The following is a 13366-nucleotide window of genomic DNA, read 5'->3' on the forward strand; positions in this document are numbered from 1 at the left end:
CGATAGTCAATAAAAGCATATTTTTGCTTAAATAAATCAGTTATAATCTTATTACAATAGCCCTTTCCACAGTAACAGCTGTTTTGCAGTAGTCTGAATATTCCTCAGCTGTCTTCTGTAACAACAGCAGAACTTTATTATTTAACCTTTAGCCTGCTGGCAGCAAGTGATTTTGCCTTTGCGATCAGTGCAGACCAAGATCAGCCTGCACATCCGTGCAGTCTGATCATGGTCTGCACTGTTCGCTATTCAGTCAGTAAATTTTCAGTGAATTATAAATGGTATTGCCAAATTGAATGATGAATCAGTCCATTTTAGAAATTTAGCAGGCTAGGGTTAATAGGAAAGTATCAGTGACATTATTGTCAGTGTTTTCAGAGAGCGCTTGGTGTTAAGTGCTGTTGTGGTAATCAAAAAAAAGTCTGTACCTCTTTTTGTTCCAGCTAATGATCAATAATATGAGCCGTGCCATGGGAAAACCAAGATAGTGGGTGTGCGACCAGCATGGATCCAGACCAGCCTGTGCATCTGCGCAGTCTAATCAGGATCCATGCTGTTCGCTAACAGTTTCTCCAATTCCAGTAGGCTTTAAAAGCGAACAGCATGGATCCTGACCAGACTGCGCAGATGCGCAGGCTGGTCTGGATCCATGCTGGTCGCACACCCACTATGTTGGTTTTCTCATGGCACGGCTCATATGTACTAAAACTGTAACCGTCAGTTGCTACTATGTAAAAAGAATTCTGTTTTGGCACAAATTTAGTTTTTCTACACCAAATCAACTCATAGTTTAACCTCCACAAACACATGCAAGACCAACAAGTGATTACTTGTCAAAAGTCCAGGAATCTGTCATCTTTAGATTTTTTCTAGCAGGCAGAATTTTGATTTATTTTGCAGGAAGACACTACTGTGTAAGACCAAGAAAATACTAAGAAAAGTTGAAAGACTTAATATTTGCAAGATCAGCACTTCAAAATATAACAGTTAATAGGAAATCAAAGTGATTATGTGCAAAATACCACATTTACTAAATGAATGATATTATCCAAAGAATAAGGAGGACTATCACACTCACCCTGGTCTCTGTATCGTCATCTGCCCTGGTTAAAAGTTTTTTTTATGAAGTCAAGTATCTTCATCATTACTTAAGATATTTAACTGAAATTTGCTGTACTTGCTCATAGTGACAATAAACATATGTAACTCTACCTACAATGTCGTCTGAATTATGCCCCGTTTTAACTAAGAAAGTTTGGTTAAAATATTTGTAAAGTCCAATATCTTCATCATGTCTCTCCCCACCCCCAGCAAACCCCCTCTGGGGGAGACAAATTGTTTTTGCCCTGTCCGTCCATATGTCACACTTCATTTCCGATCAATAACTGGAGAACCATTTAATCTAGAACCTTCAAACTTCATAGGGTTGTAGAGCTGCTGGAGTAGATGAACCCTATTGTTTTTGGGGTCACTCCGTCAAAGGTCAAGGTCACAGGGGCCTGAACATTGAAAACCATTTCCGATCAATAACTTGAGTACGACTTGACCCAGAATGTTGAAACTTCATAGGATGATTGTACATGCAAAGTAGATGACCCCTATTGATTTTGGGTCCACTCTGTTAAAGGTCAAGGTCACAGGGGCCTGAACATTGAAAACCATTTCCGGTCAGTAACTTGAGAACCACTCGACCCAGAATGTTGAACTTAATAGGATGATTGGTCATGCAGAGTAGATGACCCCTATCGATTTTGGGGTCACTCTGTTAAGGTCAAGGTCACAGGGGCCTGAACATGGAAACCTGTTTCTGATCAATAACTTGAGTACCTCTTGACCCAGAATGTTAAAACTTCATAATTGGACATGCAGAGTAAATGACCCTAATTAATTTTGGGGTCACTCTATTAAAGGTCAAGGTCACAGGGGCTTGAATATGGAAAACCGTTTCCGGTCAGTAACTTGAGAACCACTCGACCCAGAATGTTGAAACTTCATAGGATGATTGGTCATGCAGAGGAAATGACACCTATTGTTTATGGGGTCACTCTGTTTAAAGGTCAAGGTCACAGGGGCCTGAACATTGATAACCATTTCCAATCAATAACTTGAGAACCACTTGATCCAGAATGTTGAAACTTCATAGGATGATTGAACATGCAGAGTAGATGACCCCTATCGATTTTGGGGTCACTCTGTTAAAGGTCAAGGTCACAGGAGCCAGAACATGGAAAACAATTTCCAATCAATAACTTGAGAACCTCTTGATCCAGAATGTTGAAACTTAATAGGATGATTGGACATGCAGAGTAGATGACCCCTATTTTTATTTTGGGGTCACTTGATCAAAGGTCAAGGTCACAAGGGCCTGAACAGTGACTTGAGAACCACTAGGCCAAGAGTGTTGAAACTTAGCGGGATGACTGGACATGCCAAGTAGATGATCCCTATTGCAGCCAACCATCAGTGTCTCTTTGACTTTTGCTCCAGATCCCTATTGACTTCTTGCCTATACGACTTTGCATTTGGGGAGACATTCGCTTTTTTACAAAAGCATCTTCTAGTTACTTTAGATATTCATACTTTCTCAGAGTGACAGTATGTACAAGATGCATAACTCTGTCTGTGGTATTCTTAGAGTAATGTCCCTTATTAACTTGGACATTTTTGTAAATGTTTTTAAAGGAGTACAATACCATGTTTTAACCATTGTAGATACTGTGTTAGAACTTTACACTCACCTTCTGGGCAATAACAGAAGGTTATAGCAGCAAGTTCAGTAATTCTTAGTTGAAATTTAACAAAATTATTTCCCTTCTTGGTATACAAATAACTCTCTCCAAAAGTCAAAGCATTTATTGAATTGAAACTTTATACAAGCTATTTAGGTGGATTAAACATGGTGCATGTCCGATAACTCTGAATTGTATTTATGCCCCTTTTTGGACTTGGAAAATGTAGGTTGAAGTTTTGCATGAAAGTTGCTGTCTCCAAAACTAATGTAGGTACTTGGTTGAAACTTTAAACAGCTTTTAAGTGCAATTTAACAATATCTCGTTATCAGGTTCCATAACTCTTACATTAATTTGGTCAGTGAACATCTCGCCAATGGGTAGAAAATCAATTTTACTGACATGCCTTTGAATAGTAGTGCATGCTGTCATGAAACAGCTCTTCTTATTTTCATAGTTAAATGTAGTACGATGGCATAGAAATTGTGCAGTCATTTTTCTTTTTGTTTACTTTTGCTAGGAAAGTTTATTTTTGAGAAAAAAAAAATCAATCTCGAAAGTACTAAAACAGTTGTGCAGTTTTTTTTTTCTTGTTTTTCTTTTTTTTGTGAAACAGAAATTTGCATCTTTTCTGCAGTTACTACTCAAGAGCATTAGTGCTGGATGGATGTTATTTATTAATGCAAAATTGTGATAGACTGTCTTGAAAGTTTGACATATTTTATCCTGACATGCCTATCAGAAACAGTATTTGCAAGCATAATAAGACAAAACCAAACTTGTGCAAACAAATTTGCAGTAGAAACTAGTGTTCATGCTTATGAAATAAACCAGTTTAAACCCAACTTTCAGTGCAGTGTCACATGTGGTTCAGGTGTGCAGCAGAGGAGCGTCAACTGTAGATCAAAGTCTGATCAGCGTCAAGTGTTAAGGGAAGCGGCTTGTAACGCAGACATCAAACCTGTCTCTATGAGAAGATGTGTTATGGGTGTTTGTCCTCCAAGTAGACAGGTTTGTAGTTTTTGTATGTCATGGTTCCGAACTTTTTTTCACAATTTTTAGAAAATATTAACTTTATAAGAGATCCTGTATTTGAGCCGACCAAGGATTGGAATGGTATTCCAATATATTGCAGCTTTTTTCATTTTATCTGCTCTTGCGGGATTGGATTTTTTATGAGAATAATAATGTGCTACCTACAAGAAGCTAATTTCACCTATTTAGAAAACTGGTTAGATTTCAGACCTTGTTAAGAAAAAGTTAGATACAGTCAAACCTTTCTTAAGCAGCCACCAAGGGGACAGGGCAAAAGTGGCTGCTTAATGGAGGTGACCTCATAACACAGGTTCTTAAAAGTGGTAAATTTTAGGGATTGTCAATGTATGTACATGCACAAGTGTGCATGTAATTTAAACAAACAAATTTATGAAGAAGGAATTAATAGTACAAACAGGTTTATTTTTTATGTACATTGTATAAAAATGAAAACAAAATTTTGTTGCATTTTTATAGACTACATGGAACAACAGTAGTGTCACATCCATAAATAGCTAAAACATTTCAGCCTCTGAGATGTTTATATGCTCTTACGGATCTCTGAGCTGAAATGAATCCTGTATTGAAACCTAACCAGAAATCATGGCAGAAGTCTGTCACGCTGTAATTTCATCAAAAGAAATGCAATGGACTCATCTTTTACTTTAAAATATTTCTAATCTAATTTTAGCTCACCTGAGCACGAAGTGCTCAAAGGTGAGCTTTAGTGATCGCCCTGTGTCCGGCGTCGTCCGGCATCAACAATTTGACTGTTAACACTCCAGAGGTTACAATTTTGGCCAAAACTTAATGAAACTTGGTCAGAATGTTACCCTCAATAAAATCTTGGAGGAGTTCGATATTGGATCATCTGGGCTCAAAAACTTGGTCACCAGGTGAAATCAAAGGAAAAGCTTGTTAACACTCTAGAGGTCACAATTTTGGCCCAATCTTAATGAAACTTGTTCAGAATGTTACACTCAATAAAATTTTGGACAAGTTTGATATTGGGTCATCTGGGATAAAAAACTAGGTCACCAGGTCAAATCTAAGGAAAAGCTTGTTAACACTCTAGAGGTCACATTTTTTGTCCAATCTTAATGAAACTTGGTCAGAATGTTACCTTCAATAAAATCTTAGACAATTTTGATATTGGGTCATCTCGGGTCAGAAACCAGGTCACCAGGTCAAATCAAAGGAAAAGCTTGTTAACACTCTAGAGGACACAATTTGGGTCCAATCTTAAGGAATCTTTGTCAGAATATTACCCTCAATAAAGTCTTGAATGATTTCGATAATGGGTCATCCAGGGGCAAAAACTAGGTCACCAGGTCAGATCAAAGGAAAAGCTTGTTAACACTGTAGAGGCCAGATTTAAGACTGTATCTTCATGAAACTTGGTCAGATTGTTAATCTTGATGATCTCAAGGTCCAGTTTCAATCTGGTTCTTGTAGGGTCAAAAACTAGGTCACCACATCAAATCAAAGGAAAAGCTAGTTAACACTGTAGAGGCCACATTTATGACCATATCTTAATGAAACTTGGTCAGAGTATTAATCTTGATGATCTTTAAGTCAGGTTCAGATCTTGGTCAGGTGGGGTCAAAAACTAGGTCAAATCAAAGGAAAAGCTTGTTAACACAGTAGAGGCCACATTTATGACTGTATCTTCACGAAACTTAGTCAAAATGTTAATCTCGGTGTTCTTTGGGTCAAGTTCGAATCTGGGTCATGTCTGGTCAAAAACTAGGTCACTGAGTCAAATCGAAGGAAAAGCTATTTAACACTTTAGAGGCCAAATTTATGACCATACCTTAATGAAACTTGGTCAGAATGTAAATCTTGATGATCTTTAGGTCAATAGGTCAGGTGAGCGATACAGGGCCTTCATGGCCCTCTTGTTCTTTTAATGTGACATAAATTAATTCATGCAATATAATCTGAGCACAAGTTATACACACATGTTTAAATAGGTACTGCTGTCGGCAATATTTTGTCTGCCATTGCAGTTATCACCTTTATCAGGGTACTCTTCATTTTGAAAACAAATAGGAGTATAGAATCCTTATTTATTGACCTTTTCTGTGAACTTAAATCTTCTGATGTATGTTTTTCATGAACTTTGTTGAAAGTGGTTATATTTATAATTCAATTATTTTAAATTCAGAAATATGCAAAATGTTGATCTTGATTTTCAAAAATATCCACGTGCTCTGAACTTTGCATGATACCATCAGTTTCTCAAGAGAGGCTGTGCTAGATGTAATTGCGGATCAAAACGGGTTAGTTAACAAAATATGGTTACGCATTAGCTTAATGGACGTGACCATCAGAAAATAAAACTAGTGTCAGTTAAGTTATGGTAGCCAGAACTAATCCATAAATGTACATTTGTATAGCATCCAAAAACCACCTATGACACGGTTTTCATCAAACTCAGTAGCACGATGAGGTCATTTTGCATCCATGTTTCCATTTCCTTCATATTCCTCTATAATCTCACGTTTATACATTCTGAATCTTGGTACGTCCCACACCAAGCTCACTAGCCAAAGCACGGTTACTCTTTCCTGAATCGAACGGCTATTCTTTCCTGAATCCACTTTAAATGCTTGTGTTGCATATGTCTTAAAAATAAATTCACTTAGAGTTATGAAACCATGTAGGAATATTATCCAGCATGTGAATTTGTTCACCTCATTTTTTTTTACTTTGCAAGACCAGTGTTATGGCCCTTGATTTCTTAAAGTTCTTAAAAGTTTGTGTTGCAAACATCTTAAAAAAATTTTCACCTTGAGTCATAAAACCATGTACACAGGAGTGTGGGGGAGCACCTGTGTCCTATGGACACACATCTAGTTAGAATCTAAGTAAATTTCAGACTTATAGTTTTGATGAATGTAGGCCCCGAATCCTCTCAGTTTTAGTGTCATGTGACTTTTTATGTTCAAGCCGCAATATCCAATCTTGTGACCACAAGCATTAGTCTTTCAAAGTTTGATATAGGAAAACCTGAGACAGAAGTTGAAAGAAAACCAAGAAAGGGAACAACATCAAATATTATTAGACAAATTGTTAGAAGAGTTATTTCTCTTTCAATCACCTAAAAGAGTAATTTTGAGACCATTAGTGTAGAAAAGTTAAGAAAATATTGTTAAACATAACTTCAGTTCCATGGTTAACTGTTGTTTTTTTTTGCACCATTATTGTAGGCATTGTTTATCACTACAGCTATTAGTCAAACATGAATTGGCTTTCTCTATTCCATTAAGATAATTAAACTAACTATTGTCTTAAACATTCTTGTTAGAAAAATATTTCAGTAGTGTTGAGAATTGACAGAGGAATGAAACACTTGCCCAGTGATAATATTACCTGGCTTCTTTCAGGGTAATTAAAGATTAAATCTTTCCAGTCTCTCCATATTTTGGTTGATCACATAATGTTCTGTCAAACAATTGGTTTTCTTTCAAAGTAGGTACTTTTTACAGAAGTATTGCATTTTTCTCAATGCCTGAAAATGATGCCGACTTTTAATCTTTTTAGCTCACCTGTCACAAAGTGACAAGGTGAGCTTTTGTGATCGCGCGGTGTCCGTCGTCCATCTGTCCGTTCGTGCGTGCGTCCGTAAACTTTTGCTTGTGACCACTCTAGAGGTCACATTTTTCGTGGGATCTTTATGAAAGTTGGTCAGAATGTTCATCTTGATGATATCTAGGTCAAGTTCTAAACTGGGTCTCATGCGGTCAAAAACTAGGTCAGTAGGTCTAAAAATAGAAAACCTTGTGACCTCTCTAGAGGCCATATAGTTCACAATTTCTTCATGAAAATTGGTCAGAATGTTCACCTTGAATATATCTAGATCAAGTTCGAAACTGGGTCACGTGCCGTCAAAAACTAGGTCAGTAGGTCTAAAAATAGAAAACCTTGTGACCTCTCTAGAGGCCATATACTTCATGAAAATTGGTCAGAACGTTCACCTTGATGATATCTAGGTCAAGTTCGAAACTCGGTCACGTGCCATCAAAAACTAGGTCAGTAGGTCAAATAATAGAAAAACCTTTTGACCTCTCTAAAGGCCATATTTTTCATGGGATCTGTATGAAAGTTGGTCTGAATGTTCATCTTGATGATATCTAGGTCAAGTTCGAAACTGGGTTACGTGCTATCAAAAACTAGGTCAGTAGGTCTAAAAATAGAAAAACCTTATGACCTCTCTAGAGGCCATATATTTCATGACATCTTCATGAAAATTGGTCAGAACGTTCACCTTGATGATATCTAGGTCAAGTTTGAAAGTGGGTCTTGTGCCATCAAAAACTAGGTCAGTAGGTCAAATAATAGAAAAACATTGTGACCTCTCTAGAGGCCATATTTTTCATGGGATCTGTATGAAAGTTAATCTGAATGTTCATCTTGATGATATCTAGGTCAAGTTTGAAAGTGGGTCACGTGCCATCAAAAACTAGGTCTGTAGGTCAAATAATAGAAAAATGTTGTGACCTCTCTAAAGGCCATATTTTTCATTGGATCTGTATGAAAATTGGTCTGAATGTTCATCTTGATGATATCTAGGTCAAGTTCGAAACAGGGTCATGTGCGGTCAAAAACTAGGTCAGTAGGTCTAAAAATAGAAAAACCTTGTGACCTCTCTAGAGGCCATACTTGTGAATGGATCTCCATAAAAATTGGTCAGAAAGTTCTCCTTGATGATATCTATGTCAAGTTTGAAACTGGGTCACATGCCATCAAAAACTAGGTCAGAAGGTCAAATAATAAAAAAACCTTGTGACTTCTCTAGAGGCCATACTTTTCATGGGATCTGTATGAAAGTTGGTCTGAATGTTCATCTTGATGTTATCTAGGTCAAGTTTGAAACTGGGTCAACTGCGGTCGAAAAGTAGGTCAGTAGGTCTAAAATTATTTAAATCTTTTGACCTCTGTAGAGGCCATATTTTTCAATGGATCTTCATGAAAATTGATCTGAATGTTCACCTTGATAGTATCTAGATCAGTTTCGAAACTGGGTCACGTGCGGTCAAAAACTAGGTCAGTAGGTATAAAAATAGAAAAACCTTGTGACCTCTCTAGAGGCCATATTTTTCATGAGATCTTCATGAAAATTAGTGAGAATGTTCACCTTGATGATATCTAGGTAAAGTTCAGAACAGGGTCACATACCTTCAAAAACTAGGTCCATTGGTCAGATAATAGAAAAACCTTGTGACCTCTCTAGAGACCATATTTTTTATTGGATCTTCATGAAAATTGGTCAGAATTTTTATCTTGATAATATCTAGGTCAAGTTCAAAACTGGGTCACATGAGCTCAAAAACTAGGTCACTATGTCAAATAATAGAAAAACAACGTCCTACTCAAAACTGGGTCATGTGGGAAGAGGTGAGTGATTCAGGACCATCATGGTCCTCTTGTTTCCATTTGAAATTTCTTTCCTAGTCTCTTGGTTAAAATAAGCCTATCTCATGGTTAAAGTAAAACACAAAACTTCATTTTAAAGAAACTATTAATAAAAAATGTAATTAAAAACTGGCAACTTTTTAAATTTACAAAAAAAAACCTCTCGTGGTTTTATGGCTGGCTCAATTTAAGAAATAGACACAAGGGATTTTTTTTTATCTACCAGACAGTGATTATAACATCCCTGGATCTTCTCATTTCTGAAAGATTTATGCAATTTTATTATTAAAAATTAAAAGGTTTTACTGCCCTTCATAATTAAAAAAGTTTTCAGTTACCAAGGGAACCACTTCAGACTACAAGTAATGGTATTTTTATTATATATTTTTTTTTTACATTTTTATGTACTTTGATGTAGTTTTTAAAAATTATGAACTTACATCTTAAAGTACAAGAAATAGAAAAGTGATATTTTTAAAATGAGCCGCACCATGAGAAAACCAGCATAGTGCATTTGTGACCAGCATAGATCCAGACCATCTGTGCAGTGTGGTCAGGATCCATGCTGTTCGCTTTCAAAGTCTATTGTTAGCGAACATCATGGATCCTGACGGTTCGGATCCATGCTGGTCGCAAATGCACTATGTTGGTTTTCTCATGGCGCGGCTCAAATGTGCTAATTCTGAAATTCAGTCATTGGAACTACATTTAAAAATACCACAATGTTCTCAAAATCTTCTTTGTTAATGTCTAAAATCTAGATAGGAAGAATTAAAATTTGTCTTGAATTGGAAAAAAATTATGCGAGTAAAAACTGTCAATTTGTATAAGTAGTGGACTGTAGTGCAATAAGTCATCCAAATAGTTGTTTTGTGTATATACCTGTTAGCATGCCTCCATCTATCAAATCTTGCCAGAATGTAACTGTGTGAACATACATGGGGGTAATATAAAATAGGCATATTGACTGACAGAAGGATACAAGCATGTACACACTTTCAAACACGGTGTCGACCCGGTACAATTTCTCCTTCTTTGCTGTATAGTAAAACAAGCACTTTTGGACATGGATTGTGAATTTCACAACAAAATTGCAGCATTGACAGCTCTGCATTTCTGAAGAGTAACACTATCCCAGTCAATATATCACAGAAAAACACCACCATGAACAATGAACTTTTTTGCTGCACATCAAAGTATCTAGTCCATGTTTAAATTTCCCACTGACATCTGTCATGGCCACCAGTCTGGTGTAGTTTTTTAATCCTTCCGCACAGAAATGTAATCCTGAAAAACACACATAAAACAGCTGTTAAAGACATCAGAAATGACAAAAAATGTATACAGTATCAATAAATACATTTGGAATATAACATGTCAAAGTAGGGATAGCGTTAAATTGGGAACTTCAAAATTTCAAAGAACTACTTTCTAGGATACAACGACCCGGAAGTACTTCTATACCGGGGTGACACCACACACTTTCTCTCAGCAGCCATTTTGATGAAAAATGTCCAGGTCACTAAAGACAGGCCCTACAATAACTATGAGGTGACACTTGTTTATACTTTTTACATGAACTGTACAAAGTATATGGAGAGCTGTCATAATCATCCTTGTGTCAGCATTAGCACCCACAACTTTGTTAAAAGTTTTAATGCATTTTAACCTTTGCTGTCTTTATTACTTGATGTATTTGCCTTAGACTTTAAATATGTCTTCCTCATCATCACCCTTATTATATAACACAAGAGTGATAACTCCTGCACAGATATTCTATGACTTATGTCGTCTTTTTACAAAGTTTTAACATAGTTACTTTTTTTCTACTTTGTTATTACTTAATTATTTAAGTATAGGTGGATGGTCAGATGCCATCGTCAGTTTGTCCGTCTTCAACAATTTTACTTAAACATCTTCTCCTCTGAAACTACATGTCAGAGTCACACCAGACTTGGTCTGTAGCATCCTGGCATGGTCCCTCTCAAGTTTCAAATGGGGGAACTTGGCTCCTTTTAGGGGCTGCTAATGCTAAAAATAGAAAAACCTTTGAACAACTTCTTCTCATGAAGTGAAGATGTCATATCTTTTTATGGGATAGATGAGGCACAGCACATACCAACCAAATTTCTTCACTTACTTTAATTATGTCTCCCTAATTATGTCTCCCCCATAGGTGGGGGACGAAACTTCACAGGAGTGATCAGTACCAAGCCTAGTTGTGCATATCGTTGACACGTTTTGCTTCACTGCACAAAATGGCCACCAGAGCTAAGGGTATACAGGAGAGGAGGGTGGGGGGGTGACATATGTTTTTGTGACAAAAACATCTTCAAGTTTATCATGTCAATTCAGAAACCTCACACATGAAATCTCTGACAAAACAGTATTGGAGGGGAAGTAATCACTCTGTTTTCTAGCTCTTGTTTCTTCAGATATGACCTATTTCACTATCTGGTGTGCACTGTCTCCTCTAACAGTTCTTGTTAGCTTGACTTCGAAGACTGCTGAAAAGTATTGTGTGCATACAGGCATTGATGGTGACAGTGTCACAGTGCAGGGGGTATAGCTAAGTATTCATTGTTTGTATTGGATTGAAATTTCACACAAGGCTTCCCAGCAAGTTAGGTAACTCTTGGTTGAATGTATTGTAAATTTTGCCCCATTTTCGACTTAGAAGATTGGGATAACTAACTGTCAAAGGGTATCTCATTACTAACATCATGCAAGGCATTCTACTTGCATAACCAAGTTTTAGAACTCCTGGTAGAAATAAATTTTTTATCATGGCAACTATTTGTCCTAAAATAAATAGGTCTTTCCCTACTTAAATAATTGCCCTTGTTCGACTTCCAAATCGTGGAATAGGTGAATGTGCTGTATTATAAACTGTTCATGTTATAACTTGGTTCCCTATAGTTATGTCTCCCCCAGGAGACATATTGTTTTTGCCCTGTCCGTCCGTCCGTCCTTCCGTCCGTCCGTCAGTACGTCACACTTCATTTCCGAGCATTAACTGGAGAACCATTTGACCTAGCACCTTCAAACTTCATAGGATTGTAGGGTTGCTGGAGTAGACGACCCCTATTGTTTTTGGGGTCACTCTGTCAAAGGTCAAGGTTACAGGGGCCTGAACATTGAAAACCATTTCCGATCAATAACTAGAGAACCACTTGACCCAGAATGTTGAAACTTCATAGGATGATTGGTCATGAAGAGTAGATGACCCCGTTGATTTTGGGGTCACTCCGTCAAAGGTCAAGGTCACAGGGGCCTGAACATTGAAAACCATTTCCGATCAATAACTAGAGAACCACTTGACCCAGAATGTTGAAACTTCATAGGATGATTGGTCATGAAGAGCAGATGACCCGTATTGATTTTGGGGTCACTCCGTCAAAGGTCAAGGTCACAGGGGCCTGAACATTGAAAACCATTTCCGATCAATAACTAGAGAACCACTTGACCCGGAATGTTGAAACTTCATAGGATGATTGGTCATGAAGAGTAGATGACCCCTATTGATTTTGGGGTCACTCCGTCAAAGGTCAAGGTCACAGGGGCCTGAACATTGAAAACCATTTCCAATCAATAACTAGAGAACCACCTGACCCAGAATGTTGAAACTTCATAGGATGATTGGTCATAAAGAGTAGATGACCCTTATTGATTATGGGATCATTCCATCAAAGGTCAAGGTCACAGGGGCCTGAACATTGAAAACCATTTCTGATCAATAACTAGAGAACCACTTGACCCAGAGTGTTGAAACTTCATAGCATGATTGTACATGCAAAGTAGATGACCCCTATTGATTTTGGGGTCACTCCATTAAAGGTCAAGGTCACAGGGGCCTGAACATTGAAAACCATTTCCGGTCAATAACTTGAGAACCTCTCGACCCAGAATGTTGAAACTTCATAGGATGATTGTTCATGCAGAGTAAATGACCCTTATTGTTTTTGGGGTCACTCTGTTAAAGGTCAAGGTCACAGGGGCCTGAACATTGTTCTGATCAATAACTTGAGAACCACTTGACCCGGAATGTTGAAACTTCATAGGATGATTGAACATGCAGAGTAGATGACCCCTATTGATTTTGGGGTCAGTCTATTAAAGGTCAAGGTCACAGTGGCCTGTTCATGTAAAATCATTTTTTGGAAATAACTTGAGAACCACTTTAC

At 37.4% G+C, this 13366-nt stretch overlaps 1 protein-coding gene across 1 annotated transcript in view; it reads left to right on the plus strand.

Moving 5' to 3' along the window:
- Positions 1–13366, plus strand: part of LOC123564804 (papilin-like) — a 409588-nt gene that overhangs the window by 133373 nt on the left and 262849 nt on the right. The window contains exon 14 of the mRNA XM_053520994.1: positions 3582–3740. Within this exon, the coding sequence (XP_053376969.1) occupies positions 3582–3740 (159 nt within the window). The remainder of the gene's footprint in view (positions 1–3581; positions 3741–13366) is intronic.

Source organism: Mercenaria mercenaria, chromosome 1, assembly GCF_021730395.1.
Source record: "Mercenaria mercenaria strain notata chromosome 1, MADL_Memer_1, whole genome shotgun sequence".
Classification (NCBI taxonomy): Eukaryota; Metazoa; Mollusca; class Bivalvia; order Venerida; family Veneridae; genus Mercenaria; species Mercenaria mercenaria.